The sequence below is a fragment of the Camelus dromedarius genome, chromosome 3 (genome assembly GCF_036321535.1).
Source record: "Camelus dromedarius isolate mCamDro1 chromosome 3, mCamDro1.pat, whole genome shotgun sequence".
Lineage (NCBI taxonomy): Eukaryota > Metazoa > Chordata > Mammalia > Artiodactyla > Camelidae > Camelus > Camelus dromedarius.
This window is the reverse complement of record NC_087438.1, coordinates 25,127,246-25,147,918: the sequence shown is the minus strand read 5'-3', so window position 1 is coordinate 25,147,918 and position 20,673 is coordinate 25,127,246. Positions and strand designations below refer to the sequence as shown.

Below are 20,673 nucleotides of genomic sequence, written 5' to 3'. Positions count from 1 at the left end.
GGTGAAAGAGTTCTGAAAATTGATTATACAGTGTGAATACAGTTAAAACTACCATGCTGTACACTAAAAAACGGTTAAGATGGTGCATTTTATGGTACGTGTATTTTATCACAATTTTTAAAAGCTATGGCTGCCCAAAGCCATCCCTAATTACATTTCTGAAGTTAGACTTTAAAAAACAAAAACGAAAGTAAAAATAAACAAACCAAACCGCCTCTTTCATTTTCCTGTTTCCAAAACTAAAGCTAGGAGGGAAGATTCTGCTCATCCCTGACTTCTAAGAGTTATCTCTTTAAAAACATTAATAAAATTAATAAGAGCCTAATTAGATTTATCAATAAAAAGAGACAAAACATATTATCAGTATCAGGAAAGACAGTGTCATTATAGAACCCACAGATATTGGAAAGATAATAAGGAAATATTATAAACAACACAGTGCCTGAAAGATGCAGGAAAAAAATGAACAAAATACAACATCCTATAATGTAATTTTAAAAGGATTTGGAAGGGAAAGGTACTTCTTCAACCTGATAAAGAACTTCACAAAAAAGCAACAGCTAACACCGTAGTTTTACTATCAAGTGAAAGGCTGAACACTTTTCTAAGAACAGGAAGAAAACAAAGATGTCAGCTGTAACCCCTTCTATTCAGCATCGTACTGGAGGTCCTAGTGTACTGAGGTAAGAAAAAGCAAATAAAAGGCTTACATATTGAAAACGAAGAGATAAATCTGTTTTCACTGAGAGAGAAGTACTAGTCTACGTAGAAAAATCCTTAGGAATCTACCTGCCCCCGACCACAAAAATACTAGAACTAATAAATGAGTTCACCAAGGTCGCAGGGTGACAGGATATGAAATCAGTATTTCTATATATTAGCCAAGAATCATTGGAAATTGAAATTTTTTAAGTATTCTTTCAAAAGAAAAAAAAAGAAAATATTTATAGATTAATTTAACAAAATTTGTGTAAGGCCTATACACTTAAAACAGACCTTGCAGAGAGAAACTAAAGAAGATTGAATTAAATACATAAATGGGAAGGCTAAACATTATTAAGATGTCAGTCCTTCCCAGGTGATCTAGGGAGTCGAGGCCATCTCAATCAAAATGCCAGCAGCCTTTTTTTTTTTTGACAAATTGATTTAAAATTTATAAAGAAATACAAAGGACCTAGAATAGCTAATTAATCTTGAAAAAGAAGAACAAAGTTGACAGCTTACACTTATGGATTTTAAGCTATAATAATCAAGGTGGTATAAAAATGGTATAAAGATAGAAAATTGATCATTGAAACAGAAGAGAGAGCCCAGCAATTGACCTATTCATGTGTGGTCAATTGATTTTTGACAAAGATACCAAGATAATTCAAAAGAGGAGAAGACAGTCTTTTCTGTAGTAACCCTGGAACAAACAGATAAACATATTACTAAAAATGAGCCTCAATACCTACCTCATATAAAAATTTGAGATGAAATATACTAAAATGCAAAAGCAAATCTACAAAGCTTCTAGAAGAAAACAAGAAAATACCTTCACAAAATTAGAATCAGCAGGTTTTAGACAGACACAAAAAGTGCTAACCATAAAAAATAGATAAATCAGACTGTCAACATTAAAAGTATCTGTTCTTTAAAGGATAACATTGAGAATAGACAAGACTGGGAGAAAATATTTGTGAAAAATAAATCTGAAAAAAGGCTTGTAATCAGAATATGTAAAGAACCCAATGTAAACAGTTTGATTAGAAAATGGGCAAATGATCTGGCAGGCACATCAAAAGAGGATTTACAAATGGCCAGTAGGCACATCAAAAGATGTTCAACATAATTCATCATTACGGAAATGCAAATTAAAATCACTGTGAGATACCATTTCACATTCACTGGAATGGCTAAAATTAAAAACACTGATGATATTATGTGTTGGGGAGAGTGTGGAGAAACCAGAACTCCCATTCATTGCCGTGAAGTGGTGTACCACTTTGGAAAATAGTTTGCAGTTTCTTATATAGTTAAGTCTAAACGTATGATCTAGCAATTATATTCTTAGGTATTTTCCCAAAAGAAATGAAAATGATGTGTCCACACAAAGCTTGCACAAGAATGTTCATAGCGGATTTTATTCCTACCAGCACTGACATGTGAATAACCTGATACAAGCAGGTAAATGGAGAAGCAAATTGTGGTGTATTCATACACTAGAATACTACTCAGTAGTAACAAGAAATAAATTACTGATACCTGCAACCACGTAGATGAATCTCAAATGTGTACAACACCTTAGAGATAAAGATAAGAGGCAGACCCTGTGGGATGAAGGACCAAGTTATTAGCACACATGTAACACATAACCAGCATGCTTCCACACATGGGCTGGAGAGCTATGGCAGTAGCATACATTTTAACCCCTATTGATACGCTGTGTTATGGGAGGCCATCTACTGAGGATGCTCTAGACATCTTAGATGGTAAGTTCCACTAGGGGAAGATCCCTTTCAAAACTAAGATTCTATGATTTGCCCATAATTATTTCGTTCATGTTGATGCTGTCACTTTAACTGTGTTGTACAAGTCCTTTGAGAGCAGTTAACTGGGTTTATACTCTAGACTACACCACAGTGCTAGTGTGTCACTTATAAACAAATTACATTTATGGAGTGTTTGTCATATGCCAGACACTGTTTTAAACACTTTTTGTGCATTGATTTGTTTCTTTATGAAAGCCTCATGAGGCTGGTATTGACCAAGAGCTCACAGCAGGGGTCTAGAGGTAAGACCCTAACCCAAGAACCTTGACTCAGAGCCTGTGCTTTAACTCATGCTCATTGCCTCTTATCTGGCACAAAATAGATGCTCAGCTAAGCACGTGTGAAGGGCCTGAGTGATGGCTGGTCCTTGAACTCAATATGTAGTTCAGTTGTTTAAAATGTGTTGTTTTTGAAGTCACCAGCTAATTTCTACACAAACTACTAATCACATCCAACTGTCTCCCAAAAGGGGCTATCTGACTCTAAGACAAACAGGTAAGAAAATGCATCTGTATCAATGCAAACATATCAGCCCAGAGCAAGTGGCCCGCTTGCTGGCCTAGCAGTTTTCATTCAAATTTATACAACAGCACAGACCTTATCTCTCACACTGCATGAAGTGTGAAAGATAGCAATGTACTGTTTTTAGAACTGGACTGATATGATCTTGGAGAAATAGTTTGTGCTTTTGACAAAATAAACAACTGGTATCTAAAACTCCAAATTAAAAAGGAGCTAAATAATAGTCATTGTTGTAATTTCCTTTTTAATTTAAACTCAGGACTCTATTGAAAAAGTGCTGGCTCAACCATTACATTAAATCATTAACCTGACCTGAAATCTTAATCAACATTTAGGCAAGGTAAGTTTCACACCTGAGTTGCTTTTTAATGAAATCTGTTGGCAAATCTAGCATAATAGCAAAAGTCAGGATTCAAAATGCAATAAATACCCATATTCATTAGGAAGCTGCATTCCTTCTACCCAATGGTCAGATAACTCACCGCCTGTAGTGGCAATAAACAAGCAAGACAGAAGTCATAGGAATAAGATCTAGACTTCTAGCAAGGGATGATGGGCTGAAGATATCTTGATACAAACTAAACTAATATCAAAAGAGCACACAACACATCCGTGAGTTGAGCCAGAAGGCAGGCAGGGGTTAAACTGGAACTGAGGAGATGGGACTTAATCTCACAGGAGAGAGAAGGAAGAAATTTTTTAAGTGTCTTATATTACCCAGAATGGGCTTCAGGTCCTAAAAGAATGCCAAGAGGATGTAAATTCCTTTCCCTCAACAGATTCTGAAAACCTACCAGACCTCCAGAAACTACAGCTCAATAACTTAATCCTGCCTGTAGAGCAGGGATTCATCTCAGAGGAAAAACCATACTTCAGACCTATATACTGACTGGTTTAAGTAACTGGCACCAAATCCTTTCTTGTTCTGGTAAAAGGAGGTATTATATAACAAGAGGGACGCTGTTATCTAGAGAGAAGAGAATAAAGGAAAAAATCTAGCAATGTTGGAAATGGACCGTTTTGGTCTGGGTTTGGCTGTGTTAAACAGAGAAATGAAGCTGCAGATGAAGATTTGTGTGGATGTGTGTTTTTATAAACTGAGCATGGGTAAGACACATACCAGCACTACAGATAATGAGGTTGGTTGTTTAACAAAACCAGCATTGTTACAAGGGGCTTCATTCTCAAATGTGGATTTGTTTTGGTGTTATTCACTATTTTTCTTTTTGAAAATTGAGTAAGCTAAGATTAATTAGTAGAAATGATTGTTTTGATAGTGGGATGAAGCAAAGTACGTTTAGAGGGATTTGTGGAAAGCAACTAGCTACAAATTTAAAGATGAGGAAAAAAACAACGATATAGAAAGCAAATCTTAAAAAAAAAAAACTCACCATAATAAATGTGCTGAACTTCTGTCTTTGTAAATGTCTCTCATATAGCAGGTAATTATTTACCAAATAAATCAATATGTGTCTTCCCCAAAAGTTCCTCCAAGTGACTGATATTCATAAATCATTAAATGTTGGGGCTTCAAAGATCACAAAGTACAACTGAATTTATGTATTAGAAAGCTGAAACTAGAGGAGAGAAGTAGCCTGCTCAGTAGTTAGTGCAGAGAGCTAGGACTATATTTCATCTACACTACATCTATCTAATAATTTTATGATATGAGGACCATCATTATTAAAAGTATCTAAAATGGTTAAAAAAATTAAGATGAGATAAACATGAGTTTATCCTCATTTAAAAAAATACCCATAAGAAAGTATTTACTTGGCATATAATAACCCTAATATTAGCATGTAGACAAAATGATGAGTTTATAAGGGAAGGAGGAAAGGAGAAATGGGAGGAGTGGAGGGAAGGAAACGTGGGTGTTAGAAAGAAATACAGAGTCAAATAGAAGCAAAGAAAGGAGGAGGAGGCAAATATAGAAAGCAAATCTTAAAAAAAAAACAAACACCATAATAGATGTGCCAAACTTCTATCTTTGTAAATGTCTGATTTAAAAAAAAATCTGATTAAAAAAAAAAAGATCCAAAATGTGGTATACACGTACAATGGCATATTACTCAACCTTTACAAGAAATAAAATTCTGTTGTTTTTTTTTTAGATGGTATCCTTTTAAAAAAGTTTTCTTTGGGGGGAGTAGGTTTATTTATTCACCTATTTATTCAATGGAGGTACTGGGGATTGAACCCAGGACCTTGTGCATGCTAAGCATGCGCTCTACCACTGAGCTATAGCCTCCCCCTAGGAATAAAATTCTGACACAGGCTATGACATAGATGAACCTTGAAGACATTATGCTAAGTGAAATAAGTCAGACACAAAAAGACAAATATTGTATGACCACATACATGAAGTACCTAGAGCAGTCAGACTCACAGAATCAGAAAGCAGAACAGTGATTACTGAGAGCTGGCAGGGAGAGTGGAATGAGGAGCTGGTGTTTAGTGACAGAATTTCAGTTTGGGATGACGGAAAATTTCTCAAGATGGATGGTGGTGATAGTTACACATCACTGTGAAAATACCTAATGCCACCAAACTGTACATTTAAAATGGTTAAAATGGTAAAATTTATGCTACGCATATTTTCCCACAATAAAAAAAAACACTTTAAAAAAGACATCACATAATTACAGTATCTCCTCTAATCCTTTCATCTTGACTTGTCATAATAGTTGAATGATCATAGAAGCTTGAAGGAAAGAAAATGAATAAATATAAAGGATTGTCCTGTTTTTTTTTAAGAATTTTTCAAATATATGCTTGAAAAGAGTTCAATTTTTCCTCCTGTAATTTCCCTTAGCGTGATGAACAAATGTTTCTAGTAAAGTTTACAAATTGCTACCTGGCCTTTACTTCTCTCAGACTAGTTCTTTTTATTTTACTTTACTTTACTTTATTTTATTTTATTTATTTTTATTGAAATATAGTCACTTTACAATGTTGTGTTAACTTCTGGTGTACAGCATAGTGATTCAGTTGTGTGTGTATATATATACATATTCCTTGTCATATTCTTTTTCATTATAGGCTGTTACAAGGTATTGATTATAGTTCCCTGTGCTAATTCAAACTAGTCTGAACGCAGCGTAGTAAGACGTGTGCAGAAGCATCCGTGGCAGGCAGCACAGCATCCCTGCTCCACTTCTGTGCCCTGAGGCCCAGCAGGGCATTTCAGTCCTCACACGTAAGGTGAGGGTGAATGCTGACCTCTGGAGGCTTCTGTGAGCTCCCAAGAGGAGAATATGGTCCAGGCCTCCCGGGCCTGACAGTGCCTTGGGTGGCAGCTCTGCTCCTTTCTTACTGCCCAGGCCTCCGAGCTCTTGTTCCCAGTGGAATAACATCCATTTATTCCTGTGGAAACTGCAAAACAAGGAGCCTTTTCTCCTGCTTGCTCAAAGGCTCAGGACAAAGGGGGATATGTTTAAGGAAAGGAGTTTTGGGATTGGAAGAAGTTGCAATCAAGCTTCTCCATCCGGTCTGTGTCCTTGGAATCCAGGAGGGAATTTAAAAATAGTGTGCTTCTTTGCTGCAAGGGAAGAGCTTACATCCATCTGGATTCAAGATGTGAAGCTGTGTTTCAGCCATACTGACTTATTAATAGTCTTTGTGAAGAGTGATTTAATTCTTACTAATGTCGTATTTTGTGTCAAAATCACCTCTTTAATTTTAGCAGTACAGAAAACATTAGAGAATTACTTAAAATGAACCTGAACAGATACCATTTTAAACCTGTACCCGTGCCTGCTCAATACTTGTCTTCAACATGTCAGGAAACCTAGGCTATATTTCTACTCCCACCTCCCTCACCAAAACGGAGAGACCCACTTATAACATACGGAGGCATTTTCACGCTGCAAGTTATTCTGAGGGGAAAATATGTGATTTATAAATGCTGTCAAATGAAATATGTATTTCCAAATGGCACCGAGTTGACCAAGCACATCCCAGGACACGTTCTGCATCTTTATTACCCCAGGGGCATAAACGAAGGAATGGTGTAGAGAAAGAGAAAATAGCTTTTTCCAGCATTATCAATCCAGAGGGCCCACGTTTGCTGCTGACAAACATATTCGAGGAATCAAAGATTGCAGGTAATCTTATCACAGAAGCACACAAATTATGGAGAAATGGGTATGTTCCATCAAAAGTAATACATTCTTCTGAGTCATTTCTGCCAGTGGCTGAAAATAAATATTGACATGGAGATTTTAAATTGCTAGGCTCACCACGCCACGTGCCTGCTGACATTCTCGAACAAACCTTCTTAAAAGTCAAATATGAACAGAAAATGGTAAAAATAAGTGAAGCACCTTGCATGTTTATAGATGGCAAAACAAAAGTGCAGGAAGACTCACACGGTCTGGGATGACATTTCAGCCAGGCTGGTACAGACCACAGAAGCAGGAGCGCTGTCACAGCACAGGTACATTGCAGCTCCAGAAGAGAAGCAGCTGTAAAATGGGCATTTAACTCACAATGGAAGACAAGAGGGAGCCTTTCTTAGAGGAAAAGGCATGAGGTTCAGAGTCACCTCTCAAGTGTTTTGGTCCCAGGTCTCCAGGTACTAGTGGTATGACAAGACTTGCGCACGTCTTGTAATTTTGGAGCCACAGTTCTCTCATAACATAAGGGTTTAATAACTTACCTCTTGAGGATCGAATCATGTAATCAGACTCACAGTTTACAGAGCATTTCTCACCTGCCAAGCACTGTGCTTAGTGCCTTACCTACATTACCTCGCTTAATCCTTATAACTTTGTGAAGTATGTCTCACTATCCCCATTTTACAGATGAGTAAACTTGGGCTCAGAGGAATCAAATGACCTGCCCTGGCTCACAGTTAGTGAATTGAGGAGGTGGAACTTGAATTCAGTATGCTTTCCTTAGAGTTTTAAAACTATGCGTTCTGGCTCTTGGTAGTCATTCATTTAGTCACCAAAGATTAACATATTTAAGCATGTTTTATAGTTTGTAAAGTATGACTCAAATATACATTTTTATATTATGCATGTACATAAAAGAAGCATCATGGGTGATCAGCAAGGCCTAACTTTTAGGTCATATAAAGTTAGACATTTCAAAAGGCAAAAGGTTAAAGATTAGTCATGACATGAATAAGCATGTCATATGGTACTGTTTAAGAAGAAAGAAAAGGAAATAACTCAAAGAGTCATGTTTTGACACAGAAACAATAGTAAAATTTAATGGTGTGTGCTGTCATGGCTATTGAGAAAGGTCTGTTGAAAAACAAGGTCTTCATGAAACTGTTCTACACACTGATCATCCCCAAATGCAAAGCATGTGTACATCACGACCATGTCTTTCGGGATTCATTACAGGACATTCTCAAAAACAAAGCCAGTTTCTTCCGTCATCACTGTATTTTGATCGACAGGGTGATTTTGCCAGATGTTCTGTATCGAAGGACTTAATGAAAATTTTCTGTTCTTTAAAATCTGTGAACTTCTCTGTTTATAATGCTATTAGTGAAGTAAATGACGTTAAGAAAAGAAAAGAACTTTTCTTCAATTAAATGGTTGCTGCTGCAAATTTTCAGATGCTAAAATGCAAAAGAAATTAAGTCACTGGCGATAGCCCACTACAACAGATGGCTGGATTATGAGTTAAGCAGTGCGGTTTGGAGTTGGAAGTTTGGGTGAGAATGCATTCAACCCAGAATTTTCAGGGGCTTGGTCCTACCTCTAGAAGGGTAGCAAGTCTGTGTTTGACACAACCTCTGGTTCTTTTCACTTCTTGCTCACATAAGATACTTTTATTATTTTTATGTCTTGTTTTTTCAAACTTGATCTGTGTCTAGACCTAGACCAACCCAATGGAGGAAAGAGTCTAGAATCTTTGAAACTTATAATGAATATATCCCTTGAAGACTAGCAGCATGAGAATCAGATGAGTTCAGAAAATGGAATGGATTAGACAACGTTCTGGGTGTTAATGGTTATATTCAGTAGGTTGAGAGAAAATTTTCTTATCTTCTTCTCCAATGTCCTATTCAGAATGTCCCATTCTGAAAACAGGAACTTCTTTATCAGAATGGTATCGATGAGAAGAGGAATAGCTCTCTGTGTTTTATTCTCATATTGATTTTTTTCCTCTAGTGTGTGCTCACAATGAATCAAAACTAAGAAATGCTAGATTTCTTAGAGTAGGCAGTATATAACTTCATTTCCAACAAAAACTTAGAGCAGTTCAAAAACTTCAGAATTGAGTTGAAAACAGCTAATGTTTTCTCCTTTTACTTCATATACTGTATTGATTACAACATGCTTGTATTCACAGTACACAAAATTGGTCACAACTTCAGCAGGGATAAGCAGGCTGGAGTCGTTCCAGCAGGGTCCATTCATCTTGTGTCTCAGGTTGAGCTTTATGAGTTCATCCTGACCACTTCCTGTGTAAACTGCCTGTTTCTCTCTAGAGTCCCGGTTATTTTACCTTCCAGTCAGTACACAGCATCTCATAAGATAGAATCAAGAGCGGCGCATCAGTCAATAATGTCACTCTGTGGCCCTACCGCCTCCTTTTGAGATTTTGGTGGATAATTTGTTGTTTGGTTTATCCCTTTTGTGTTTTCACAGAGTTCCGTCATAAATGGCTAGAAACACGTACAGAACGTCTTATGCCTGCAGTTCCTTTGTGAATTAGCACAGATTCCTCTTTCTTCTGGAGTTATAATTTGTCATTTCTTAAAATTATTGTCAACTATTTTAACATAGATTTGTGTTTCTGGTTTTTTTTTTTCTTTTAAACCAAGATTGTGATTCAGACCCTCTGTGTCTCTTCTCAGGGTTCCATACAGAGATTAAGGTTACCCACCAGGATTTATCTCTTTTCTACAGAAGATGTCATTTGTTATGCTTGAGACTTCAGATGTTTCAAATTCTTGTTGAAAAATCTTTGAACTATGACAAATGCTTTTGATGTAGTTTATGCTTTCAGGCTACAATTTTGCTTTGCAGAAAAAAACCCCATTTTAATTGACATTTAATAATCTCAGGCAGAGACATTTTCTAAAAATTTTTCTTCCATGAAAAAGTCAGATTTCAGACATATTATATTAAAATGGAAGACAAACTTTTGCATCAGAGAAGAAATCATTAATTGCATCAAGTGAAACAGCTGAATGGCTGATTTCAATATCAATATCAGTATTTCAATATCCTAACCACAAGCATTTCTTTTAAGTCTTCAGAGTAGCCCACACTGTATCATAATAATCATAGAATGCAGTTTGAGCAGTGATTATTTTCTCATTAATTTTCAGGTTACTCAGAACGTCTGGAGGCTTAGTTACTAACTCCAGGAGTCTTCACTGCCCTGTTCCTAGGTTCGGTTTCAGTTGACAGAAACCTGGAGGAGCTCTAGAGAACTGCTTCTCAAACATATATACACATACACAAACGCATATACAACCCCCCTGGGGATCCTGTAAAATGTAGATGTGGATTCTATAGGTCTGGGGTGGGGCCCGAGAGTCTGCATTTCCACCAAGTCCCCAGTCAGTGCTGCTGGTCTGTCTGGACCACACTTTGAGGAGCAAGGATCTCTAAAACCATCTCTGGGCCATGGCCATGGCCTGAATTCAGAAACTTCCTGATATTAAAAAGGGAAAAGAAAGGTAGGAGTGCAATAAGGAGAAGTGAGAAGAAAACTAGCAGTAAGAATAAGCTAATGAGTGAAAGGGAAAAAAAAAAAAACCCTTTGAGGAATAATGAGGAATTTTCCCCAGAGCTAACATACAGCAGCTAGGTGACTGCATATGACACAGGACAGGAGAGGAGGAGGGAAGGGAAGTCAACTTTTACTGAGTGTCTTCTGTGCAAACTGTGGTCTGAGGCATTGCTATATGTTTAGGTATGTATTTATAAATGCATATACATGGATATATATTCTGGATATATATATATATAGAGAGAGAGATGTGTGTATATATGGAGGGTGAATGGATGGATAGATATTCTGCTTTGTTCCAAAAAGGTTGGAAGAGGAAGCTGTACCAGGCATCTCTCATGCACACATTGCTTCAATCCTCATAACAACCCTTTTAACATATATACCAAGAGAGATGAAAAAGCTGAGCCTCAGAGTTTTTTTTAAAGCACAGCTGTAGGATTATTAGACTTCAGAGTTCCACAACCCACACTTTGACCAGACAGAGAGCCAGACACAGTGAAAGAGGGTGCGGAGGACAGAGACATAAAGGACAGTGTTGGAACCTGGGGTAGAATGTGCACAGGGGAAGAAATTAGAAAAGAGGATGCGGCAGAGACACATGGGAAGATTCAGGAAGAAAGGGAAAGGAAATATAGGGCCTGCCAGGGCTGCAGTCCAAGTGGATAATTCCAGTCCTGGTAGCAATTAGAGGTGACCCATTTGGCAGTGCCCGTTCCTCCGCAGGGGGGTGGTTGCCATCATCTTTCCTGCCAAGACTGTTTCCACAACCTTTCTAGCCCTGGCTAGAGTAGCCCGGTTCTATCCAGTGTGGAGAACTCGGTTTTCACCTTAACTACCCTAACTTACCAAGCAGGATGAAGCAGTCTGCCAGACTCTAGGAGGGACGAGCTATGTAGCAGAAGCTTGAGGCCCCTAGGGCTACCTGCCCCCATGCTCACTGGGACTTTGAGCCAAAGACACCCCATTCTCAGTCTCTTCCTCCTCTTTTGGCTCTCCTTCCAGCTCAGCCAATCCTTCCAAATCTCCTCCTCTGAGATGACTGAAAATCCTCCAGTTACTTTCCTTCACAAATAGGTTTGTTCATCAGAGACTGAGTGTCAATTAAATATATTTTTTAAAAAAGGTAGGAACAAGATCTTACAACTTACCCAAAATTTGAGGAAGAATTATGGTATATATTAGAACAGGGAGAAAAGAAGTGTATATTTACTGTTAATGCTGACCATTAGAACACCTTAGAATCCTAAAGAGCAAAGCTTTTACATTATGCATAACGTTATAGTTGAATTCTTGTCTGGAGATGTGAAGGAGTGTTTTGAATAAAGGAGAAGGACAGAATTTCAGCAGATTGGACGGCATTAAAAAGAGCAGCTGTTCAGAGGTGTTTTTATTGCACTCTGAACTCAGTGAATCATCTTGCTCACACCTTTATTTTCATATATTTCTATGAATAGTTAGGCCCAAGAAATAAGATATTGGATGTTTGTCAAGCAGTATAACTCAGTAAGATGTCTGTCCTTGGCCAGGAGCTTGGGATGTGTCCTTTAATCATGGGCATCTGACACTACGGTAGGAAAGGAATTATTTTTAAATTTAGTGTTTATTTTTTCAGTTATATATATTCATGTGGTTTAAGGGACCAAATGGTCCTATGAAACTTTTCTGGAAAAAACCAGCAATATCCTTGCCCCTTCCTCTACTTTCTTTTTTTTTTCTTGGTCCCCAGAGGCAACAGTATCCAACTCATGTAGCTGTTTCTTTTGTACAAACCTCCACATGTCCAAATATCAGGCATTTAGTGCTATTTCTTTTTATTTATTTTCAGGCACTACTGGTTGGCCACTGTGGAAGAATTAGAATCTCTTTCACAGATTTCTGTGACTCCTGCAACCACTGCCACTATACACATGAACACTTTCCATTCCCCCGCCTTCCCCAAATCATTGTATCAGCAGCTTGATTAGATCAATACTCAGTACTCACATCATTGTGACCATGTACTATACCAGGATTACTTTTCCTTTCCCGCCCAACTTTTTGTTTTCCCTGGATTTCATAATTGTGTCATATGTTTGTTTTGTTTTGTTTTCTTGGTTCTTTATATACTGATTACCAATCAGTCCCCATACTGTTTCCAGTTATCTAAATATCCTTTAAAATATTCAATTACTTGAGGTGTTCAACTGCTTCTAGTCCCATCTCTTTTGGAGACGTCTTTTCTGGAGTCTCCTCAGGGACTCCCCCACTGTGGCCTGGGTGTACTGCCGTCATTCTGGGCTATCCCCTCACCATCATCCTGAAGGCTGCCTCCATCTCTCCTGAGTTGGTGCCCCTGTTTCTTGGCTCCTTAGTTTACCAGCTCTTTTGGTAGAGCATCTCCTCCAGGAGCATCCTGAGAATGGGTGCATGTGGGATACATATTTTGAGAGCTTACAGTTTGGAAATTTTTTTATCATGCCTTCACATTTAGTGAATACTTTATATTAGTACATAATTCTAGATTGGAAATCATTTCCCTTCAGAGTGTCAAAAGCATTACCCCTCCCTTTGCCTTCTGATTTCCAGTGTTGTTGTTGAGAAATCTAAAGCCCTTCCGTACCTGATCTTTTATATGTAACCTTTTTTATTCCCTTCTCCATGCTATTAGGACCTTTCCTTTGTCTGCAGATTCTTAGATTTCATGATGTACGTGGGTATGGGGCTATTTTCATGTATCGTTCTGAGTATTGGATAGGCTCCTGTAAAACGGAAACTTACATACTTTGATTTCAGAAATTCTAATGATCTATTTGTTTATCATTTCATCCCCTCTTTTTTCTACCTTCTCTTTTTCTAGAGCTTCTAGTAGTGAGACATTCAAGTGATTCTTGGACTGATTATCTGAGTCTTCTTAAAATTTTCTCATATTTCTCATTTCTATTCTTTCTGCTCTGCTATCTGGGCTATTTACTGAACTTTATTCTCTAAATTTTTAAATCAATATTGATTCTACTACCACATTTTAAAGTCTAAAGTTCTAAAAGCTTATTTTTGTTCTGTGTTGCTCTTTTAAAAAAATAGTATTCTGCTTCTGCATCATGGATGTTCCATATTTTTGAGGATATTAATTATATATCTTGCATATATAATTTTATATATGTTATAAATGAAAATAAATTATAGGTACATGATTTTATAAAATATATATTAAACTTTCTGCATAGTCTTTTTCATCCAGTTTATCTTCCTCCTGTCTACTCATTCAGGCACTGCTTTTTGTGTCTGGTGACTGCCTGCTTGTATGTAAGAAAGGGGCGCTCACTACAAAGCTCACTGACAGCTGTGTGCACTTGAGCTCTGACCCCTCGCTGAGAAATTCCCTTGTCAGTATGTTTTTGTCTTTTCTTTTGGGTTGGTCAGACTCTCCAGAGAAAAATTTTATAATTTCCTGCCTGGAGGAAATAAACCTGGCTGCCAACATTCGGTGAACTGAATAAAGAGAGTGCTTAGGACCTCAACATTTCGTATGTGTGGTAGGCGGAATAACAGCTCCCTAAATATGGCTATACCCTAATGCCCAGAACCTGTAGGTATGTACCGGTGCCTGGCAAACCCCACTGCCAGCAGATATGATTCAGTTAAGGATCTTGATATGGAGAGATCATCTTAGATTACTTGGGTGGGCACAGTGCAGTCACAAAGGTCATCATAAGATGGAGAAGGAGGCAGGAGTGTCAGAGTCACAGAAGAAGATGTGACAGCAGAAGCAGAGGAAGGGTGATGTGGGGCCACAGGCAAAGGAACGAATGTAACCTCTAGAAGCTGGAAATGGAAAGGAAATGGATCCCTTCCTGAGCCTCCAGAAGGAACACAGACCCGATGCCCATTTTAGACTGGCCTCCAGAATCGTAAGGTAATAAAATTTGTATTGCTCAAACCACTAGACTTGAGATGATTTGTTATAGCAACAACAGGAAACTAATATAGTACGTAAACTTTCACCCAGTCCCCCGCTTTTCCATATAGAACCTCCACTTCAAGCTGTGCCTGATGCTCCATCTTTTCCAGGGAGGAACCCCCAGTCTTCTGCTGGAGTAGAAGGGGGACAGTCGCTTTGTCCCCAAACAGACAAAACTACTTCCTATTTTTAGCCAAACTTCACCTCTGCTTCCAGAAGTACTTAGCAGTGCCAGTCCCTGGACCTTGGTGGTTCTGCAGGAATTACACCAAGCTGCTTCTTAGCATCCCCACTGCTTGTAATAGAAGTATATGTGTATCATCAATCAACATTGACAGAGTTGAAAAAGTATAAGTGCCATGATTTTGTACTGAGTTTTCCTGGGCGTGGTGCTGCATGGTATATATTATATATTGAGAACATGACATTGCGCTGGTAGAGTTGTAGATACGTCAGTACAACCTGTGGGAGCTAAAAGCAGTGGTTTCGTAGGAGGCAGGTTTGGGTTTAATTAAAGGCTTTTGCCACTTACTAGTGGTATGACTGAGCAAGTTGCTTTACATAGCCTCAGTTTCCTCATCTGTAAGTATCTGTAACTATGCTAGAAACTATATTTAACCCACAAATATATTCAAAGGATTAAGTTAGACAAGATGATGGATAAAAGCACTTGGCCACAGTGTACCTCCACTGCAGAAGTACAAGTAAACTGAGACTGAATTATATAAATGGTAATTTGTGCCCTTCCTGTGTGTAACTTTGAATAATATTTGTGGGATGAATGAATGTCTTCTCTTAATGAAGTTATTTCAGAAAACAACAATGAATATAGGGCTTCATTAAATGCTACGTGAACCTTAAAACAGACAAAACATAAAAATTAATTTTTAAGTTTAAAAATTTTTTCCGTATCCCCTCACTTTCATTCCTTTTAACAGAAGACTGTATTTTAAACTTTTATTTATTCCATTTGCCTCACAAAATCATGGATGCAAGATTAAGAAAGAAATAAAGAGCAACCTTGTCAGCTCTCCTCTAGAATTTAGACTAGCCTCTTAATTAGATTCTTTATTTCCTCTCCCTCACTGCCTTCCCCCTCTAATCCGTTTACCACACAGCAGGCAAATTGATCTTAAAAAACAAAATGTATATCAGAGTGAATCACGCCATCGCTTAAAGTCTCTTACTGGCTTCCCATTTTTCTTGGAATAAAAACAAAACTTCTCAGCACAACCTACAAGGCTTTGCAAAGCCCCAACTTCATCTTCAGCCTCATCTTGAACTTTTTACTTTGCAAAGTATCTTGTATGTAGTCCCCCTCAATACATATTTGTTGAATAAGTGGATTGATTAATGAATATATTAGAAAGAAGGATAAATTTTAAAATATATCATTTTAAGGTCCATGCTCTTATTTTCAAGTTTCCCTACTGGGTCAAGTAAGAAAGCCGCCATTAGCACAATGGCTTGACAAATGTTTACTTCTGACTTTGTCTTTGGAGCCAAGAGACTGGCTTGGGAGACGGGGAGAAAATATAAATGGAAGAGGAGGTAAGGAGATTATCTGCTTTCTAAGTAATGAGCTGGGCATTGTGAGGGAAGGTGGCTGCACCAAGACTAATATACCTTTAATCAGACAATGTATGCCTAGATCCTAGCACAGTGGCTGGCACAAAAAGATACTCAATAAATATTTGTTGAATTGATGAATAAAAATGGCTTTTCTACTTTACCATATGCCTTCCATAAAGTAAGCCTTTATGATTTCCTAATTAATACTGCCGTTGAAGATCACTTTTGCCCGTTTTTAGCTCCATGATTTAATAGAGGAAAAGTCAACATGTTATTTGCCTAGGGTTAGGTCAAGGTATACTATTTTAAGGATGACTATCCTAAGTCCAATTTAGAAGGGGTCTGTTTATTATTCCACTTCATAAGTAGTCCAGTGCACATTCACAAAGACTATTTCCTTTCAAAGCCATTCAAGATCTCATTTCTTAAATCTAATGTAATTGCTAGAAAAGGAGCTTGTTCTGAGAAAGAAAGAATTGAGCCACAGTTAAATATGGGTAGTAATGCCGATATGTTGTTGAGCGTTTTCCTCTGTGGTTCACTTGGCTCCAAGGGCAGACAGCACAGTAAGCATTAGCATAAAAAAGTGAACAGTTTATCTCGCTGGATGGAAAGAAGGTATCCAAGTTCACAGGACCCCAGGAGCTTGGCAAAGGGTGGTCGGGCAGAGTTTTGACACTCTATTATGGGATAAGCTTGTAGGGAGCTGGAGAAGCCCTTTCTGGTATATAAGATGTAATTATCCAATAGTTCCTTGAAATTCTTCAGCTAGAGTTTTATTTATTCAGCCCAGCGATGGCAAATTACCTCAGCTTGTATGCCAGGACAATATATTGGTAATGGCTGCTGGAAACCTATAATGAGAACATCTCTGAGGTCATATCTGGGCTCGTCAAGAAAGTGTTGTCATAAGTTAGCAATGTCATAAATACAAAACAGAAACAGACTCATAGACACAGAATACAAACTTGTGGTTGCCAAGGGGGCGGGGGGTGGGAAGGGACAGACTGGGATTTCAAAATGTAGAATAGATAAACAAGATTATACTGTATAGCACAGGGAAATATATACAAGATCTTATGGTAGCTCACAGCAAGAAAAAAAATGTGACAATGTATATATGTATGTTCATGTATAACTGAAAAATTGGGCTCTACACTGGAATTTGACACAACATTGTAAAATGACTATAACTCAATAAAAAAAGTTAGCAATGTCAGCTATGAGTTTTGGAATGGGGATTGCTGTTATGCCATATATATAATATCCTTTCTTAAAGGCTTTTTTTTTGTCTTGTTAAGATTTAAGTAATTATATCTAAAAACCCATTTAATTTTCACATAAATTCTATAAAGTAAGTACTATTACAATCTTCATTTTTTTTTTTGAATGAAGAAACTAAAGGTACAGATATATTGTTTCCCAAAGTAACTTGACAATTAGTGGTGGAACTTATATTTGAAAATGTGCCTCCCAAACGTAAGACAGGACACTAACAATCTCTTAGAAAAGAACATAGGCAAAACATTCTCTGACAGAAATCTTAGCAATGTTCTCCTAGGGCGGTCTATCCAGGCAATAGAAATAAAAGCAAAAATAAACAAATGGGACCTAATTAAACTTAGAAGCTTTGCACAGCAAAGGAAACCATAAGCAAAACAAAAAGACAACTTACGGAATGGGAGAAAGTATCTGCAAAAGGTGAGACTGACAAGGGTTTAATTTCCAGAATATATAAACAGCTCATACAACTTAATAATAAAAAAACAAACAACTCAATCTAAAATGGGCAGAAGACCTAAACAAGCAATTCTCCAATGAAGACATACAAATGGCTAATAGGCACATGAAAAAATGCTCACTAGCTCTAATTATCAGAGAAATGCAAATCAAAACTACAGTGAGGTACCACCTCACACCAGTCAGAATGGCCATCATTCAAAAGTCCTCAAACAATAAATGCTGGAGAGGCTGTGAAGAAAAGAGAACCCTCCTATACTGTTGGTGGGAATATAGTTTGGTGCAGCCATTATGGAAAACAGTATAGAGATTCCTCAAAAGACTAAAAATAGACTTACCATATGATCCAGCAATCCTACTCCTGGGCATATATCCAGCGGGAATCTTAATTCAAAAAGATACATGCACCCCAATGTTAATAGCAGCACTATTTACAATAGCCAAGACATGGAAGCAACCTAAATGTCCATCAACAGATGACTGGATAAAGAAGTTCTGGTATATTTATACAATGGAATACTACTCGGCCATAAAAAATAATAAAATAATGCCATTTGCAGCAACATGGATAGCCCTGGAGAATGTCATTCTAAGTTAAGCAAGCCAGAAAGAGAAAGAAAAATACCATATGACATCACTTACATGTGGAATCTGAAAAAAAAAAAAGACAAACGAACTTAGTTACAAAACAGAAACCAACTCAAAGACATAAAAAACAAACTTATGGTTACTCATGGGGGAAGGGGATGGGAAGGGATAAATTGGGAGAACGAGATTTGCAGATACTAACTAATATATATTAAATAATATATAAAATAGATAGATAATAAGTTCATATTGTATAGCACAAGAAACTATATTCAATATCTTGTAACTTATTGTGAAAAAGAATATGAAAATGAGTATATGTATGTTTATGTATGACTGAAGCATTATACTGTACATCAGAAATTGACACAATATTATAAACTGACTATACTTCAATAAAAAAAAATGTTTAAAAAAATACGCCTCCCTAACTCCAGAGCCCAAACTCTTAACAACCATAACATGGTCCCTAAGAATTCTGGAGTGCTGATATTTAAAGCTGTTACCACTCATTTATACCCTAGAGTGAATGAGTTTCTCTCTATTGTCTTACCTAAGATAGAAAAATATAGAAGATTAATAAGGTTGGCAGGGCTGAAGATGAACTGTCTACTTTACAACACTGTTTAAGATTAAATCATAGTCTAAATATTGAAAATATGACTTAGTATATGACTACTCTTGTCAAGGAAATACGAATTATTACTGGATCATTTTAAGGATAGAATGAAGTACATCTATATCTTTTATATTTTGAGGTCCAACTTCCAATAGAAGTACTATTCTCAGATGAGATTTTTTCATCCTTTGAAATTTTTCATTCTAAAAGTAAGGATGTTAATGACTATGTCATGATGAGTTTCTAAATGCAGGTAATTGTATTTTGTTTTCCTTAAACACTTAAAGCATGTTCTTTTAATGGGATGATCTCTCTGTTTATGGAAACATAATACTATCACTTCCCCAAGTATTTATTTCTGTAACTAACTGTTATAATCATGTGTAAATTTGTGATTTATAGCATTCATGTAAAACAGTTTGGATTTTACTCAAAGGCAGGGAAAAATACAAAACCAAAAAAACCTTCAGATATTTTTAGTTGGTGTTAGAAATGTCAGAGTAGTGTTAGAATTCTTGCATGTTCCTTTTCTTTTACAGAAAAATCTGTCATTGCGCAACCAATATTTGTTTTTGAAAAGAGAGAACAAACTTTTAAGGTAAGATGGAGCTACTTTTCTTTGATTTTTACTTTGACAAAGAAAATCGTATTTTGAGAAGCTAACTATCCCAAATGATATCACTGCTGTATGAATTCATCTTCTTGTTCTACACTTAGCAGAGTAGCACCTCCACAATATTTACATAGTAGGGCAATTTGGTGAAGTGGGAAGCCAGAAGCTTTGTCTTGAATCTATGGATAATGTGCCATTTTTCTAGAATTATCTGTTTTTTTGGAGTGACTTGGAAAGGGGAGGAACTGAAAGAGTTTAGGAGTGCTAAGACTCACCATGGGTCCCTACCACTGGCCCAGCTTGAAACTGGATATAAAATAAGTTCTAAACTGCCTTATATGATTCAAAAGGGATTTTGAAGACCCTCTCTGCTTTTTCAGCATTGTACTAAAATCACTTGATTTGAAAGACAAATGATAATGTTAGTAGCATTTTAACTTTAGCTTAATTAGTATTTTCTTGTTATTCATTTTTGCTTATGAAGGTAATTTACCTTATTACCCATAAAATTAACTAAGGAAAAACTCAAACCCCAAGTTTATGTTGAAAAAGTAGATTCCTGGGCCCCACTCAGTTCAGCCACTTCAGAATCCTGGGAGTTAGTGCTTTAAAATCTTCATTTTCAACAAGCTCCCACAAGGGATTCTGCACTCGCTGAACTATATAACCACTCTACTAGGCTTTGCTTTTTCTTGAATACATACCTAGTAAGTAAAGGTGAGTAGCTTTTCCTAGCCTAGTTGAACAGCTCTGGTTTCTGAGAATTCTCCTATAAAGTGACAGGGTGGAAATATGATGTGAAAACAGCAGACACTCAGCTCTCACTGGCAGCTTTGTTTCCTTC

General features: G+C 37.1%; 1 protein-coding gene and 1 long non-coding RNA gene across 4 annotated transcripts in view; one reads left to right on the top strand and one right to left on the bottom strand.

The window, feature by feature from the left end:
• Positions 1-20,673, top strand: part of RANBP3L (RAN binding protein 3 like) — a 67,812-nt gene that overhangs the window by 7,252 nt on the left and 39,887 nt on the right. For both annotated transcript variants that reach the window (XM_031444036.2, XM_010977589.3), the window contains exon 2: positions 19,756-19,814. In XM_031444036.2, coding sequence (XP_031299896.1) covers positions 19,756-19,814 — 59 coding nt within the window. The remainder of the gene's footprint in view (positions 1-19,755; positions 19,815-20,673) is intronic.
• Positions 1-20,673, bottom strand: part of LOC135319480 (uncharacterized) — a 155,033-nt gene that overhangs the window by 107,696 nt on the left and 26,664 nt on the right. The window lies entirely within an intron of this gene.